Below are 14,504 nucleotides of genomic sequence, written 5' to 3'. Positions count from 1 at the left end.
GTTATCCACATATTTCTAGGTAATTTAGACTTACAGCTGTGGTTTCCAGGCTGTACTTGGTCATCAACCACTGAACCGCAAAAGTCTCATGACTGATTTACAGCTTGTCTGCAGAACCTGGATTCTTTTATATTCTTTTCAATTGCATGATTTATTATGATAATATGGGAGAGGTTTCAAGGTTGGGTGGTGATCCCTGACTCAACAAAAAAAAAAAAAAAAAAAAAAGGCTGCTAAGCTGTAGCATCATCACTGATGAAATAGTAATATTTAAGTATTTATCTGTACTTAAAAGCAGTTCCTATAATGTTACAGAAATAAGTTCTGCCAGTGCAGACAAATCAAGGCTGAATTAAAAAAAAAAAAAAAAAAACACAAACCAAAAAAAAACCAAAAACACAAGACCAAAAAATGCTTTTGCAGTTTCACCTTTGACTGTGGTTTTGTTTGGTTTTAGTGTTATTATTGGGGTGTGAGTACAGGTGCTTTCTGACAAGCCTTAAAAACGTTCCCTAAGCCCTGTTTCTCTGGCCAGGACTGCCTTGTGTTTACAAGAAATACTTTGAAGGAGACAAGAGAGGAGTTTTTTAGTGCATAATATAATTTAAATATATCACTTCTGTGAACACAAGACATAAAAATGCCTTGCAAATGGGAAGCAGAAGAAATGTCTACATGTAATGTAAATTACACAAAATTGTAGAGAAGTAGCACTTGGTAGTTTGCCACCAAGGCATCAGAAAAGATTTGGCTGGGAAGGACCTCTAGCAATTAGTGCATCCATGTGCCTCCAGCAACACAAATTATTATTAACTCAGACAGGTATGTTAACTCAAACAGGTAATTGTTTAGCATATCCCACTGCCTCTGTGGGCCAGCTATTGCTGTCCTTAATTACCTGTGCCACTAGAAACCTTTTCCTTTGGCTTAAATCCTCCTCACTGTGGTTAAAGCCCGCTACTACTTGTCTTGACCCCTGTGGTTATTGAGAACACCCCACTGCTTCCTCTTAACTTTTAACTTTTGAAGACCGTGTAGCATCTCCACCCTGTTTGCTGTTCCCCCAAATAAATGACACTAGTTTGCTGAATTCTTCCCTACACCACATCTCTCCTGGTCACTTCCTTACCTTTGTATTTCTCTGACTTCTCTCCAATTCATCAAAGTTGTGTTGAGTTCTGTACTTGAGAGCTTCCTGTGGGAGACAAAAATGGAATAAGCTTGTTTGCTTTAATATGAAATCACACCAGGTCCCAAATGGTGTTTCCTTTCCCCAGTAGCTCCATGTTACTGGTTCATGTGAAGATTGGGCTTTCTTCTACTCCCAGAACCAAGGGCAGCTGGGTGTGCCCACTTCCTTCTGGGCAGCTGATTATCCACACCTTGAAGACAACACTCTGCTGTTGTCTTTATTCAGCTGCACCCTGTTTATTTCAGACATTTGATCCAGTTAGTCAAGCCCTTACAAAATTTTAATCTTGTTTTTCAATGGCATTTCAAAAAAACGTCCTTTTACCAATGGGTTTTAAATCCTGAATTATCCCCAAGCTCCGCTTCCTTGGACTAAATTCACATTTTGTTGAGTGTGAGTGAAGAATGACATTGTTTTCACCTAACTGGTCTTACTTGTGGGTGTTGTTACAGGGCCCAGGAACTAGACCCTGCTTGTTTAATTTGGTTTTTGAGAATCAGAACATTACAGTAATTATGGATAAGCAGAGAAGCCAGATAAAAGCTCACACTAATAAGGACAGAATAATTTTAGACCCTGATCAAATCAGAAAATACATTTAAATATCAGTTATGAACAAGTTGCATGCTGATTTATTGGTGATTGAACATGCATGTTAATCCCCATGTTTCACAGTAAGGAAAAACACAATTCAGTGTCTAAAGCTTGTATTTCAAGACAGTTCTTTAATGTGACCTAGATTTCAGAACTCTGTTGTTGCTGCTAGAAAAGCGAATTATTCTCTCTCCATTCACTTACCTTTAATGAGAAAAGATGAGTCAGCTTTTGAATAGGCACTGCCTGTCCTGACTTTCAAATCAAAACATTTTAATAATGAAAAACAAGTGGTATTATTATATCTTAAAATACAGATGACCTAACAAGATTAGTGCAGTATCATTAGGATAATTTCCAGCATCTCTGAAAAAAAAGGTCATTAAAGAGCAGACCTTTAAAAGTCTATGGACTTGTTTAGTTCAGACTGTGACCCCTCTATGAAAAAATCAGTTGACTTTGTGCCTCTTCCCATACAAGTTGTATTTGCTCTTGGTAGCTATGGAGACTGAAGTCAAAACTCTCCAGATTCAGCAATTTTACTGGATGGTAAATACTTCCTAAATTGTCTCTCTATTAATTTCTGTTGACATAATGCTTGGAATTTTGATATATTAATCCTTCATTATAGCATGGTGTTTTGACTTAAAGGAGGAAAGAAACTTTAAAATTCTGTGTCACGGAGATGCAAATTGCTCCCAAGTTGGAGAAAATACACAGGGGAAGCAGGAACTGGTCTCGGCCCCAGATCAGTGTCTGAAAGCCAGAAAATACCCTGGTGAGACAGGAATTTATCCTTGAGGGGTCAGTCCCAGATCCGAGTCTGACATCCTCCTTTTTTGGCTGGCAGGGACAGCTCAGATTTAGTCAGCTGCTTGTGGGGAGAGGTGGATACCCCGATGCCTCCCTGTGGGTCTGGGTGCCAGGGAGCTCCTGTGTCACCATTTAAGGTGACCAAAACCAAAGTGACCATTGCAGTGGAGCTGATCCAAAGCAGTGTGTGTGCTTTTGGCAGTCAGTGCTGAGTTCATTTTCTTTGAGCATCCTGAGAGATCTGGATTCATGCTGACAAGGGGGAGGGGGATGAGCAGCCCTTTGTTGGGAATCAGTGTGTGCTGAAGCTATCAGGGCTCATCTTGTCTCAGAGGGCTCGTAGGCTTTGCTGTCAGCTCCTGCAGTTGTCACATTTTTTCACTTCTCCTCAGTAGGTAGGAGTGAGAAGCTGAGGGCCAGCAGAGTTCCTTAGACATATATGGCACACCAGTGTGTTAATTTAAATGGAAAGAAGTACAGGGAAAGTTGATTGCCAAGAATGAGAGAGGAAGCTTTTTAAAAGTGTGTTTTAAGGAGAATTTGCCAGAGGAAAATATAATTGCTTGGTGCTTATAAAGGAGACCTAAAGGAGGTAAAAAATGTATGTATGGCTCAGACTAGATCTGTTACCTCATGGTATGAGGCATATGGATCATTAACTGAGAGTTGAGGGAAATTTTTGCCTTACATTAGTGATTGCTGTGGGTATTGTGTTTGGTAACAGGAATTTTCCTTTACCTGTAAATTTTACCTTTACAGTTCAGGTAAAGTTCAGTATGCTAAATTGAGGCACTTTGTGATTTTTTCTTTCCCTTCAGATGTAAAACAAAAAAGGAAATCTATCTTAGATTTTAAGAACTTTTAACATTATCTCTAAAATATTTAAAATTATTTCTAAAGCCTCTTCTTTTACCTATGTGTAGCTACAGGCTTTTCTGTATCAGGCTAAAAGAATGGCTTGAGTTGATGTATTCTTACAATTCTTGCTTCAAAAGGAAAAAATATTACTTTGGTCAGTCCTTGCTGTGAAATGAGCTGAGCACAGAGTGGTTCTGTCTCTCAGTTGTAGGTGGTTCGTGCCAGCCCCTTGTGCAGTTTAATTTCATCATCAGTGCAAAACAAGTGAGATATTACTTAGCAAGAAAGGCATATCATGTAATACTATTGCTTTTTAAATCTCAGACAATTTCTGCTCAATTCTAATTTTAGGCAGTCATTTTAATTTGTTACCAGTGAATGCTTTCTAATTAAACTTGCATTTAACGATCACATGCGTCAGTGAGCAATGTGAGCTGACAGTGATGGAAGTGGGTGGATAGCACAATAGATGCTGACAAGAGAAGTTGATCCAGTAAGGAGAGGAGATGGATGAATTCCGGAACAGAGGAATCAGGGGAGCAAGAAAGGAGGGAAACTGGGTAAAAAGAAATGGGTTCTTGGGCCATGCAGTGAGTTATTCCAGGCTATTCCTAATTACCTGGTCCTGGTGGTGAATGCCCTGTGTGCAGAGCCTTGAATTTCTGTAATAAGAATGGGTTATTCCAGGTTCTTTTTAATCAGCTGAAAGTGGCTTGTACCAATTCAGAACAAGAATGTCCTCCAGACAGTACTTACTTCCATGAATTTAACTTCTGTTAGCCTACATGGCATTGGTGTGAAATTCCCCAGTGATGGACTGTTTCTCCAATTTAAGAATTAATAATGTGTTTCCTGTCTTCTCTTCAGCGCTTCGAGATTCATAGGTATAAACAAAACTAATTTTTAATTTAATTTATGCAAATATTCCTCAAAAATTAATTCGTAACTTGTAGTGTGTTCAGTCAGCAGTGGAAGCAATAATGTGTTCTTGACTCATCCCAAGGACAGCATCATGTTAACAGTCAATAGTGGGAAATTGCAAAAAAAAGCCTGCAATTAATTCATAGAAAGGAATATTTTTTTTTTTAAAAAACGGGAAGGGGGTGAGAAAAATGTAATGGGGAACAAGCACGCTTTTACTGTTTTTCAACCTTAGCAGGGAGCACTACCAGCCCTGCGATCCTCGGGCACTGCATTTCTCTCGCTGTGTCACCAATTGAGACTCAGCTATTGCAGCCTTCAACACTAAAATAAAACAAAACATCTTTAACTTGGCAAACTAAACAGATGGGAGCCATTGGAGGATAAGGAACACTGGTATGATTTATTTTCTTTCTAGCCTTTTCTGTGAAAGAGGTGGATTTCTGCATTCGTCATGTTTCTGGTTTTTCTGTATCGCCTCCACCTTATCGACAGATTCTTGACCACAATAAGCCAAATAATTTGGAGGGATTGGTCACTGCATTCTTTTGTATTTTCACTGGGCAGCCAATAGCATTTTAGAAGCAGTGTAGGTGAAAAATGCAAAAATCAGTGTCAGATAATCATATGTTAAATGCATTTTTAAAAGGAAAGAATAAGAGACAGTAGATTATGCAAAATCCAGTGTTTGGTCAGAAGGAGCTGGTCTGAAACCCCTCCCAGCTTTCACTATCCCTCACCTTTGAGGGTTTATGCTCTCCTGAACTAATACCTAAACAAATGTATTGCACCCATGACTGAAATGTGGTAATATTGAGAGACAAGCAGTCTCATGGTATCTTGGCCTCCTCAAAATCTGTTGTTGAACATCTATCAAATGTGTGATGTGGAAAGACTTTGGAAGCCAATTTATTCGAAGCATGTTGAAATAAACTTGGTTTTTTTGATCCAAGTTGCTAATGAATTACTTTTTTTCTGAGAGGTGATTATTTTATATTATTTTGACTACTACTAAGCTTCTGCACAGATTAAAATGAGCATCACTTCCTCTGTTTGCTTCTCATCTTGTTAACAGTCCAAATTGCTTGGAACCTACAGCACGTAAGAGTTATGGGAAAGTAGATAATTAGTCTTTATCTGAAAAATATGTAGTTTGGAGGTTTATTTTCTGTTATTTCCAGTATTCACCTTCTGAAAAGGTACCATTTTAAAGGTAATCCTTTATCCTTCTTAAAGACATATAGCAGGAACCTCTTAGCTCAGGTGACTGTAGCTCTCACTCATTTCTGAAGATCTTCACACTGAGCAGAGTTGGTTCTAACTTTGGATTTCCTTCCTTCTTAGGTAGGAGAGGAGAATGACTGTACTAATGTCTGACCACATGCTGTTTGAGGTCATTCTTATTTCCTTAAATTTTAGCCAGTTGACTGGTCATTGTTCATAAATTGCAATTGCTCTTGTATTCAAACTATTTCTAATTAACTGTACCAAGCTTTTCACAGACAAGTATTAGAAGAAAGATACTTATAGCAATTTGTAATTTGAGAATTAGCAAAAAGATCTAAAAGTTGTTCATATAATCCTTCAGCATGAAACACAAACTATTTAATAACTCCTTCTAAATCGTAAATTGTAATTGTTTTAATCCAAGATTAATGAGTTTGCCAACATAGATGGGTCAATATGTTATGATTAATAGGCAGTGGGAAAACACAAGCTCATATTTCACCATGCCCTGAATGTCCAAAGTAAGACAAATACTGTTCCTGAAGCCTTGTTTCTAGGAACAGACTGAAGGGAGACAAGCCAATCTGCCAACCATACTCTTAAATCAGCAGAAGTTTCAGTTGATACTTTTTGCCAGATGTCTCCACTTGAAGACTGCTGAGTCCCTCTTTGTTTTATTAAGTGACCAACAACAAAAGAAAAGAACAATTTCTTTAAAATGGAATTGGATATGTGAATAAAGGAATGGAATGTCCCCTCAGCAGAGTATTATTTATGAAAGGAAACATATTTGGTTTTGGGAAGAGCACTTGAAATGATCTAAAGTGACACACAAGCAAATGCCAGAAGTGCATATTCACTTCTGAAAGCTGTTTTTCTGAACCTGGGTGTTTATAATTTAATTCAAAAATGGCAAAATACAGCTTGTATTATTGATAGCATCAAAAAATAAAAGGCCATTTTGTGCCTGCACCCCACTGAACACTCTGGACAAACAAGGGTGGATATTTCTCCACAGATTTTTGCTTCAGCTGTGTCAAATTACATAAGTCACAGGGGGGGTTCCTCTGCTGGTCTCACAACATGATACCTCTGGTGTCATCTCTGGGATATTCCCATATTCCAGTAGCACTCAGGAGTCCAAAACCAGGCAACTTAGAACCAGCAAATCAGACCTTCAGCTTTCCATCCTCTTTGCTCAATAGCTCAGAAATAGTGGCTCAGAAGAGAAGAGCCAAAGGCATCTGGGATCTTAAGTAACACCTTTTCCTTTATTGTTGAAGCCACATGAAGAAGGTTTAAATGTTGGTAAGAGCTGAAATCGATGGCTGTTGAAAAGAGATCAGAATTCAGAACCACATTTATCAACTGACAGAGAAAGCTGGTTTTAATGTCCTATAGCAAATCTTCTGCATCAGAAGCCCTTTTAGCATGTAATTTCTGTTTCTAAAAAAATTTCATCATTTTTGAGACTCTGATACTAAATACAAATAAATTATCAGGAGATAAACGGTATGAGCTGGCCCATACTCAAGTATGTAAAAAAGATATCCTTGTTTCTGTTGTTGGTCAAGGAATGGTTCATTGTGAAACAGAATATGTCAATAATGTGTCTTTAGCATTCCAGATACATACTACATCCCTTAAACTAGATATTAATTCCAGATACAGACTGTTCACCCGTAACAGGAAGGGTATTGCAGTCATAGACCATTTTAATGATGGGTAACAGAGATGTGAAAAATGCAGGAAAGTAGTTTCTGTTTCACAGAAGAGTGCTTTGGGTGAAATTGGCACCTCTGGTAGGCAATTGTCCCTAAGCACTTCTTCCAGATTCATCAGAGATGTTTGGTGCCTGCTTATAATGGAAGGAGGGTTTTAAACTGTGGCCTCAAGGCCAAAATAAAACACGTAAGGACATACTTATCTTGCAGCATCTAAATAGGGCAAATCTAGATAGAATCCTAGTGCACGGTGCATTTCTTTGAGCAATTCTGTAGGCTCTAAATCTCTCATTTCCTTTAAGTAATTTTGTCAAAAAATAAGCAAAATAGAGCATTTTTGGATTGCAGTATTTTGATGTCAGTCAGGACTGCAGTTTTGAGTCAACTGAATATTTTGCTGTGGTATCTGTTTTACTTTCATCTGCTGATCTCCACATATCTTTTGCTTTAATGATTTTTAACTAGATTATTTAGAGGGAAAAAAAATCACCCAACAACATTACTGCAGTGTCTAGGTTTAATAACTGCCCAAAATGAGGCTTTTCCCATAATACATGTATTTCCCCCTTTTTCCTTTAGAGGGATTATGCCATGTGCAGTGTTACTGAGGGGAGAGCACACACATTCTCTCTTGGGAACTGCAGGCAAAGTCTTCCATGTCTGTCACTTCCTACGGGTTTATAATTCGGGCTGATGCTCATCTCCTTTTTTCTGGGACCCGCAGTGTCAGTGCTGGTGCAGTTTTTGTCCCGTTAAGCCAAGGAGGTGACAAAGATTGATGAGCTCCACATTTATCAGGTATCAGGAAAGTTCTGTTTGCCCAAGGGCTTCATTTCCTCTCAGCTTTGGATAAGTTCAGAGCAGTGGTTATCCCAGCAGGCATCTCGGGGAAGGAGGAGCAGTCCCCAGGGACCCTGACCAGCTGTAGTCCTGGGGTGCAAACAACAGCAGCCGCTTCCTTGGTTGTTTTTTCACAGAGAATTACAGGCATTTCTTTGGCATTAACCCTAATTAAATGCATATACTCAGAACAAAATGCTGGTAGGTTATTGTGTATTTTGACTGAAGTGCTCTCTCTCAGGAGACCGCTCTTCCCGTTGCATGCACAATTGCTTTTGCAGTTTTACCTTTTCTTCACCTTGCAGAAGGTAAATAGTCACAAGTATTTGAATAGCAAGAAGCCCTGTATTTTCTGCTGAAATGAACTAGTTTTTAAATACTGTAAATCTGTAATTTCTTAAGATGATCTATGCAGACAACTGCAGGCAAATATATTATTTATGAAGATTCATCAAATAGACTGTAGCAGTTCACACGAGAAATTATAAATATGCAGGAAATCTGAGATTGCTGGAGTTTATGTAGGTTAAATCCTGTATATTTCAGACTGTTTTTCTGACTTTTTCAGCTCCTTTACCTCCCGTTTACTCCAGGTGAGAGCTTAGCAGCCTTTCAAAGCAAGTCCTGAGACAGACAACAAATTTGACCGTGGAGGGTGTGAGAAAATAGAGCAGGAGGAAGTAGATCAACTTATGAATGATTCATGGAGACAGCAAGCTTGGAGGAAGTGGAGATGATGTCTGGGGAAATACGATGCAAAACATGAGAGCTTCCTGGCTACCAGGGGAAATACATGAAACAGAAGTACAAATCTGAAAGGGAAGGAAAGTAATAAAGGGAACAGCACTGAAAAACTAGTGGAGAGCAAGTAAAAAATGTGGAAAATAAAAGCATTAAAAAACCTACAGATGTAGGTGGAACGTGGAAGCATATAAAGAATGGATAGGATATACAATCTAACACACACAAAGTCAAAAAGGCGAATAAAGCTCTGGAGATATCTCCAGTTTCATTTCTAGGCAAATGTATTCAGTGTTTTTGAAAAGCAGTCTTCAGTGTGTAAGGGAAGAATACAGAGCATCAGTTATTGCTACCTACATAGGGTTCTTCATTTAGAAGAGAAAAAAAGCCATAATTTTAATCAAATCACCAGTGAAAAAAGTGTAATTATGACTGATAAATGAAACAGGTGATGTAGGGGATCCATGTGAGCACAGAGCAGATGCTGGGCTTTTACTCATAATTGAGCAAATTTGTTGTCATTTATTGGGACATGCATGTTTCATGCAGGAAGAAGGAAAGGCCAGGGCAGATGGAAGCAATTGAGGGATGAATCCCATTGCCATTTAAATAGTCAGAAAATATCCATGCTTGAATAAAGGTCCCATCTTTCATGGGAGAGGAAGGAAGAACCACTGAGCATGTCTAGCATATTTATAACTTAAAACATTCTTTTCTTCCTCCCTTTGTAATGGAGTCAGAGCCTGAGAACTTCTATGCAGCATCTACCTTGTGTTTAAAGGGAAGTAGCTGTGGATTATTCTCTTTGAAAGGTAGTGGGCGTCATGTTTGGAGGAACAGATTGTAAAGATCTGTTCTAAACTGAAAATGGGAAGAAGCCTGAGATAAGTGACTAATGGGGGTAAAAGTGATAGGGAAAAAAAAAAAAAAATCAATCCAGTGGGTTTTTTCTTTTTCAAGCTGTACTGACTGATCACGGTGCTGTTCTAGTTCCGAATTCTCAAGTTCTCTTCCTGAGTTCTGGAGTTTTGGTTACTTTGGCTCCTCACTTGGTGCCTACAGGTTTAATTCCTTCTGAGAAGGTTTGTACCAGTTCCACTGTGCCCCGTCCTGATTCAGTAGCTGTAATGAACTCTGTTTATACTGGAGAACTGAAGTTATCCCTCCCCAGACTTCTAAGAGAAGAACCACACTAGAGACAAAGGTGTGACAACAGAAGAAAACCAGCCTTTTAAAAAAGACATTTAAAAAATAAACATGTGCACTTAGGCAGTCCTGGGGAGGAGGCAGCTTTCAAAGCTCAGATGGTGCGTGCAGTCCAGCACATTTTCCAAATAAAAGTTTTAAATCTAAAGCAGGCTCACAGATGGTTCTAATGAGCTGGTCTTTGAGATACACTGGGACTTGAACAAAAATAGTTTAACTCCTAAGACACTAACATTTTGAGATGAGTTTCAGGCAAAACATTTCAAGAACAATTTTTCTTGAATATTTAAATTTCATATATATTTATATATATATAAATTTTATATATATTTTATATGTATATATAAGCCAGTTTTTTAGGACCTTGCACTTGCCATTATATACCTTATAGTACAGTATCACAAAAGTGGGAGCATTTTTACACAGTGACTGATGCTTTTTTCCTCCAGCACTTTTCAAACCCTACAAAGAGTTAGTTTTGAGCAAATAGTTATTTAAAAGGTAAAGATTTGTTTGGAAAACTTAATTTTTAAAGGAATATAGGGTAGTGCCCTACTAAAAGTATTATTCATCATTCTAGTAATAGAAATGTCATCAAATGATACTTATCAAAAAGTATTATCTAGTAATAAATGTATCATCAAAGCTAGTAGCTTCGTAGCACAGCATGTATTTGTTAAATTGTATTGTTTATATTATTACATATTACAAAAGTAGGAATTGGTTTATAATCTTTCTATGATATTGTTTGAAATTACAGCATTGTAACTTACACTGCCTCAAAACTATGTTCTCTGTGTCACTTGAGCTTCAAGAGACTTCTTATGTCTTTATCTCCTCTTAGGTCTGCCTTATGGATGGGAAGAAGCTTACACAGCTGATGGAATCAAATATTTTATCAAGTGAGTAGTTCTGGGGTAAACGGGTCAAAGTTAAAATAGAAGCACGTCAAAATAAACACATTTTCAGTCCTAGAATTAATGGAAAAATTTATTGCACATTGTACTGTATGCTGTTGTTTTTTCTAGAATATAGTGAAGATTAATTTATATAATATGGGGTTTTTTTGTTATTCCTCTAAAAGATTGAAAGAAGTGGCAAAAAATATAATTCACCTCCATTCCATATATATCGTGATCTAGTTAATAGCAAGTTATTCTAGTTACTGAAATTTTCACGTTGTTTAATTCTTATAGGTGCCAGAAACACAGGGTTTTGCAGGTGGATTTCTGCAGTCTCCTTAAACAGAGGAAGGGCAGCAAATAAATTACTTTTATCCCGAACTCTTCCAAAAGTCATGTAAATAACACTGAAGTTGATGCATTTACTGGCCAAGAAAAGTAGAGGTTTTTTTCCTTTTTTTCAAGCACAGTGCTCAGTTGTCCTTGCTTCACCTCGTGCTGCCTCGAACGAGATGTATTAAAGCAGACATGGCTTTTTCTGCAGAGGTTTCCAAACACTCTGTATATGATCCTGCATTCCAGCTCTAATCAAAGGGTGCCTTTTATTTTCAGGCATATGTAGGTTACTACGTGAGATTTATACCCAAAAAAATTGTCGAAAAATAGCTTAGGAAATGAAAGTGAATTAAAAGCCAATTTCATAGTCATGGAAATAAATACAAGAGCAACTATTAAAATAGAGCACTGTTCCCTTGGGCTCTGTCTGTTCATACAGGGAGACATGATAGAACAGTTGGGAAGTTAAGGTGGATGCTGGACTCTTTTCTGGGTAATACTCTGGGTTTGTACCTGTGTAACTGGAAACTAAGCTTGAAGATAGTATTATCAAAAATAGCAAATAAAATTTAGAATCAGAATAGAAGAAATGACACATTCTTGAAGCATCTGTTCTGGGTTTTTTTGGGGGGTTTGTTCCTGTGTTTCTCGTACAGATAAGTATCTCAATGACTCAGCAGAAAGCTGGATTTGCTGGATATGTGCAGACATTTCTTTCTGAGCTCTGCACTTGGATGCTGAACCATTGCAGATGTGACAAGCAGATGCTTATTAGCAACAGCAGAATCTCAGCTACTCTAGGTGGTGCAAGTCTAATTTGCAGAAAGCATCAGATGTTTTGCATCTTGTCCCCACTTGCTGAAACTCACAAGTTCACATGAAAAAGCTTTTTCAGGAATTTTTGCAGATCTGACTTAGTGACTCTCTTCATTTGCTCCTGGTGACAGTACCCAGGTTTTCCATTGCTGTTACCTTCTGTAATCTGTCCTAAAAAGTTCTGCCTGTCAGTCTTTGTGAGGAAGGAAGGCAAGGAAAATTTATCCATTTAATTGCAGAGAAGGGTGTGAAATCACCCTTTATGACCACTGGCTAAAAACTTCTTTTGAGTGGAATCACCACACTGAAGTGGTGTTAGAGCTCTTAATGCAGCTCATTAGAATGGAGTTAACTGAGCATTTCAATAACACATCACTGTAATTAATATTATTTTTAACGATTTCCTTATTTTGCTTTCCTCACTGTTTCCAAATGCCTTTGCAGAGTGTAAGCCAGGCTGTTTGCATGCCTGGCAATTCATACCTCTTACTACACTGTTTAATGTGTATGAAGTCAGCTGTCGAAGTTAACTGTTTGGAGCAAGGAGCAGGGCTTGCACAGACCCTTGTTTCTAACATCAAATGGTGGAGATTTCCGGGTGAAAATCAACTTTGAAAACATCCTTTTTCTAGGAGGAACTCAGTTGAGGGACCATTTTATCAGCTGATCCTTTCCAGTAGGATTTAATCTTAATTGTTTAAATGGGAATTATCAGAATAGTTGATACTTCACAGCTCTGGTACTAATGCTGTCACCTTCTTGTTCTCTTTGGCTGTGAATGTCAATCCTTTTATTCTATTTTAGAATCCTTTCATTCATTTTTAGTCCAGTCAAAGCCATGAGGGGCTTAAGAGTATTTCAACACTAGCCCACTTCCCTGTGTACAAATAGGAAAACATGTCAGAATTCTGAAAGTGAGGCCACAATTGAACTGGTCTTATATGTGAATTGCCATTTTTCTTACTGTGCACTGAGGATGTATAGAAGCTGCAATGGCTTTGTTTAAATCCACAGCAGCTTTACAATATGCTAAGGACAATCAAATATTATTTTAATTAGCAGTTGCCTTCAGTTCCAACATGCTTTATTGGGCCATCAGGTAGCTGAGTCCATAAATCTATACATTATAAATCTAATGCAGTAAACACCCCAGAATGGAATCTTAATAGCACATAAGCTTGAGACAGCTTGCTGTGAAATTTCCATAAATATCTCTGAAGGGGTGTAGCAATATGAGGTGCATGAGAAATCAGAGTTTAAAAGAAGCAAACCAGCTGGCTTGTGTTACACACTAAAGTGAAACCCACTTACATGAATAAGTGACATGAATAAAACATTTACATAGGGTTGAGAAGCTCCCTGTACCTACCAGGGAAAGCTGCATCTTGTCCGTGAATCCTGACCTTAGGACAACTTTTGAAATTGTCACTTTATCCAGCAAATCATTTCAGCCTCAGTAAATTATTTTCAGTCAATCAGGTTGTCAGGACTGCTCAGTGCTGCAAGTGTGAGAAACCACCCTTTAGACTGCTAAAACTGACCTGATTCTGGGCTGGCCATTAAGCTCATTTGTACAGGTTTACCATGGAATAGCAAAGTGTAATGGAAGACTCTCTGAGTTACAGCTCAGTGTGCACTGGAAAAAAGCAAGTTCAAGTGTCTTACTAAAATAAAATAAATTAACAGTTATCAGAAGGACAAAAATTACAACAGTAGATAGGGATCAGCTTCCTTGCAAATGTAACTTCTCTCCTGCTGGGCAGTAAAGGTGGAATTTGGGCCTGGATATGTTTTAAGATAACTTGGTATACCTTAACAGAGCACTTAACAAGCACTGTTGTATTTTTATGTAGCAATACCACCATTCATACATGGCACCAGATTCATGCCCCATCAAGAGAAACAAAGCACTGGTGCCTGTGTCCTCACCAATTTACATTTGGAATTTCAATCCTTTTTATACTGGCTGGGTATCCCATTCTAATGTTTAGTTGTTCTCACAGTGAAGAATATTTTGTTAGTCTAGTCAAAATTTCCCCTGAAGCAACTTATGCCCATTGCTTCTTGTCTCTGACCAACATCTTTGTGAGAAGAGTGGGCTGAACAAACCCAATTCCTTCAACATTTCTTCATGTGCCAAGTTCTCCAACCCTCTCATCATCTTGGTGACCCTCCTCTGGATCCTCCCCCATTTTTCCATTCTCTGTCTTGAACTTGGAAGATCAGTGCATTGAAGAGACCCCACATAATAAGGTAAAAAGGTCCATTAATTAATTTTACTTATGGTTGATTAAGGCATTTTTAAATTACTGATTTTCTAATAGAAATTCCTGT

The 14,504-nt window shown here is 38.1% G+C and overlaps 1 protein-coding gene across 7 annotated transcripts in view; it reads left to right on the top strand.

Annotated features, from left to right (window-relative positions):
- Positions 1 to 14,504, top strand: part of STXBP4 (syntaxin binding protein 4) — an 80,935-nt gene that overhangs the window by 41,538 nt on the left and 24,893 nt on the right. For 6 of the 7 annotated variants that reach the window (XR_006016716.1, XM_042032377.1, XM_042032372.1 and 3 more), the window contains one exon: positions 10,961 to 11,018. Coding sequence is in view for 6 of the 7 variants with exons in the window: in XM_042032377.1 (XP_041888311.1) it covers positions 10,961 to 11,018 (58 nt within the window). In the remaining variant the exon portion in view is untranslated. Of the gene's footprint in view, positions 1 to 10,960; positions 11,019 to 11,312; positions 11,998 to 14,504 lie in introns of those variants that run through there. The other variant, XM_042032376.1, reaches the window with a different exon arrangement.

Source organism: Corvus kubaryi, unplaced genomic scaffold, assembly GCF_017639235.1.
Source record: "Corvus kubaryi isolate FWS band 111438036 unplaced genomic scaffold, C.kubaryi_AGA036_p1.0 37353, whole genome shotgun sequence".
NCBI lineage: Eukaryota > Metazoa > Chordata > Aves > Passeriformes > Corvidae > Corvus > Corvus kubaryi.
This window is presented reverse-complemented; position numbering and strand designations above follow the sequence as displayed.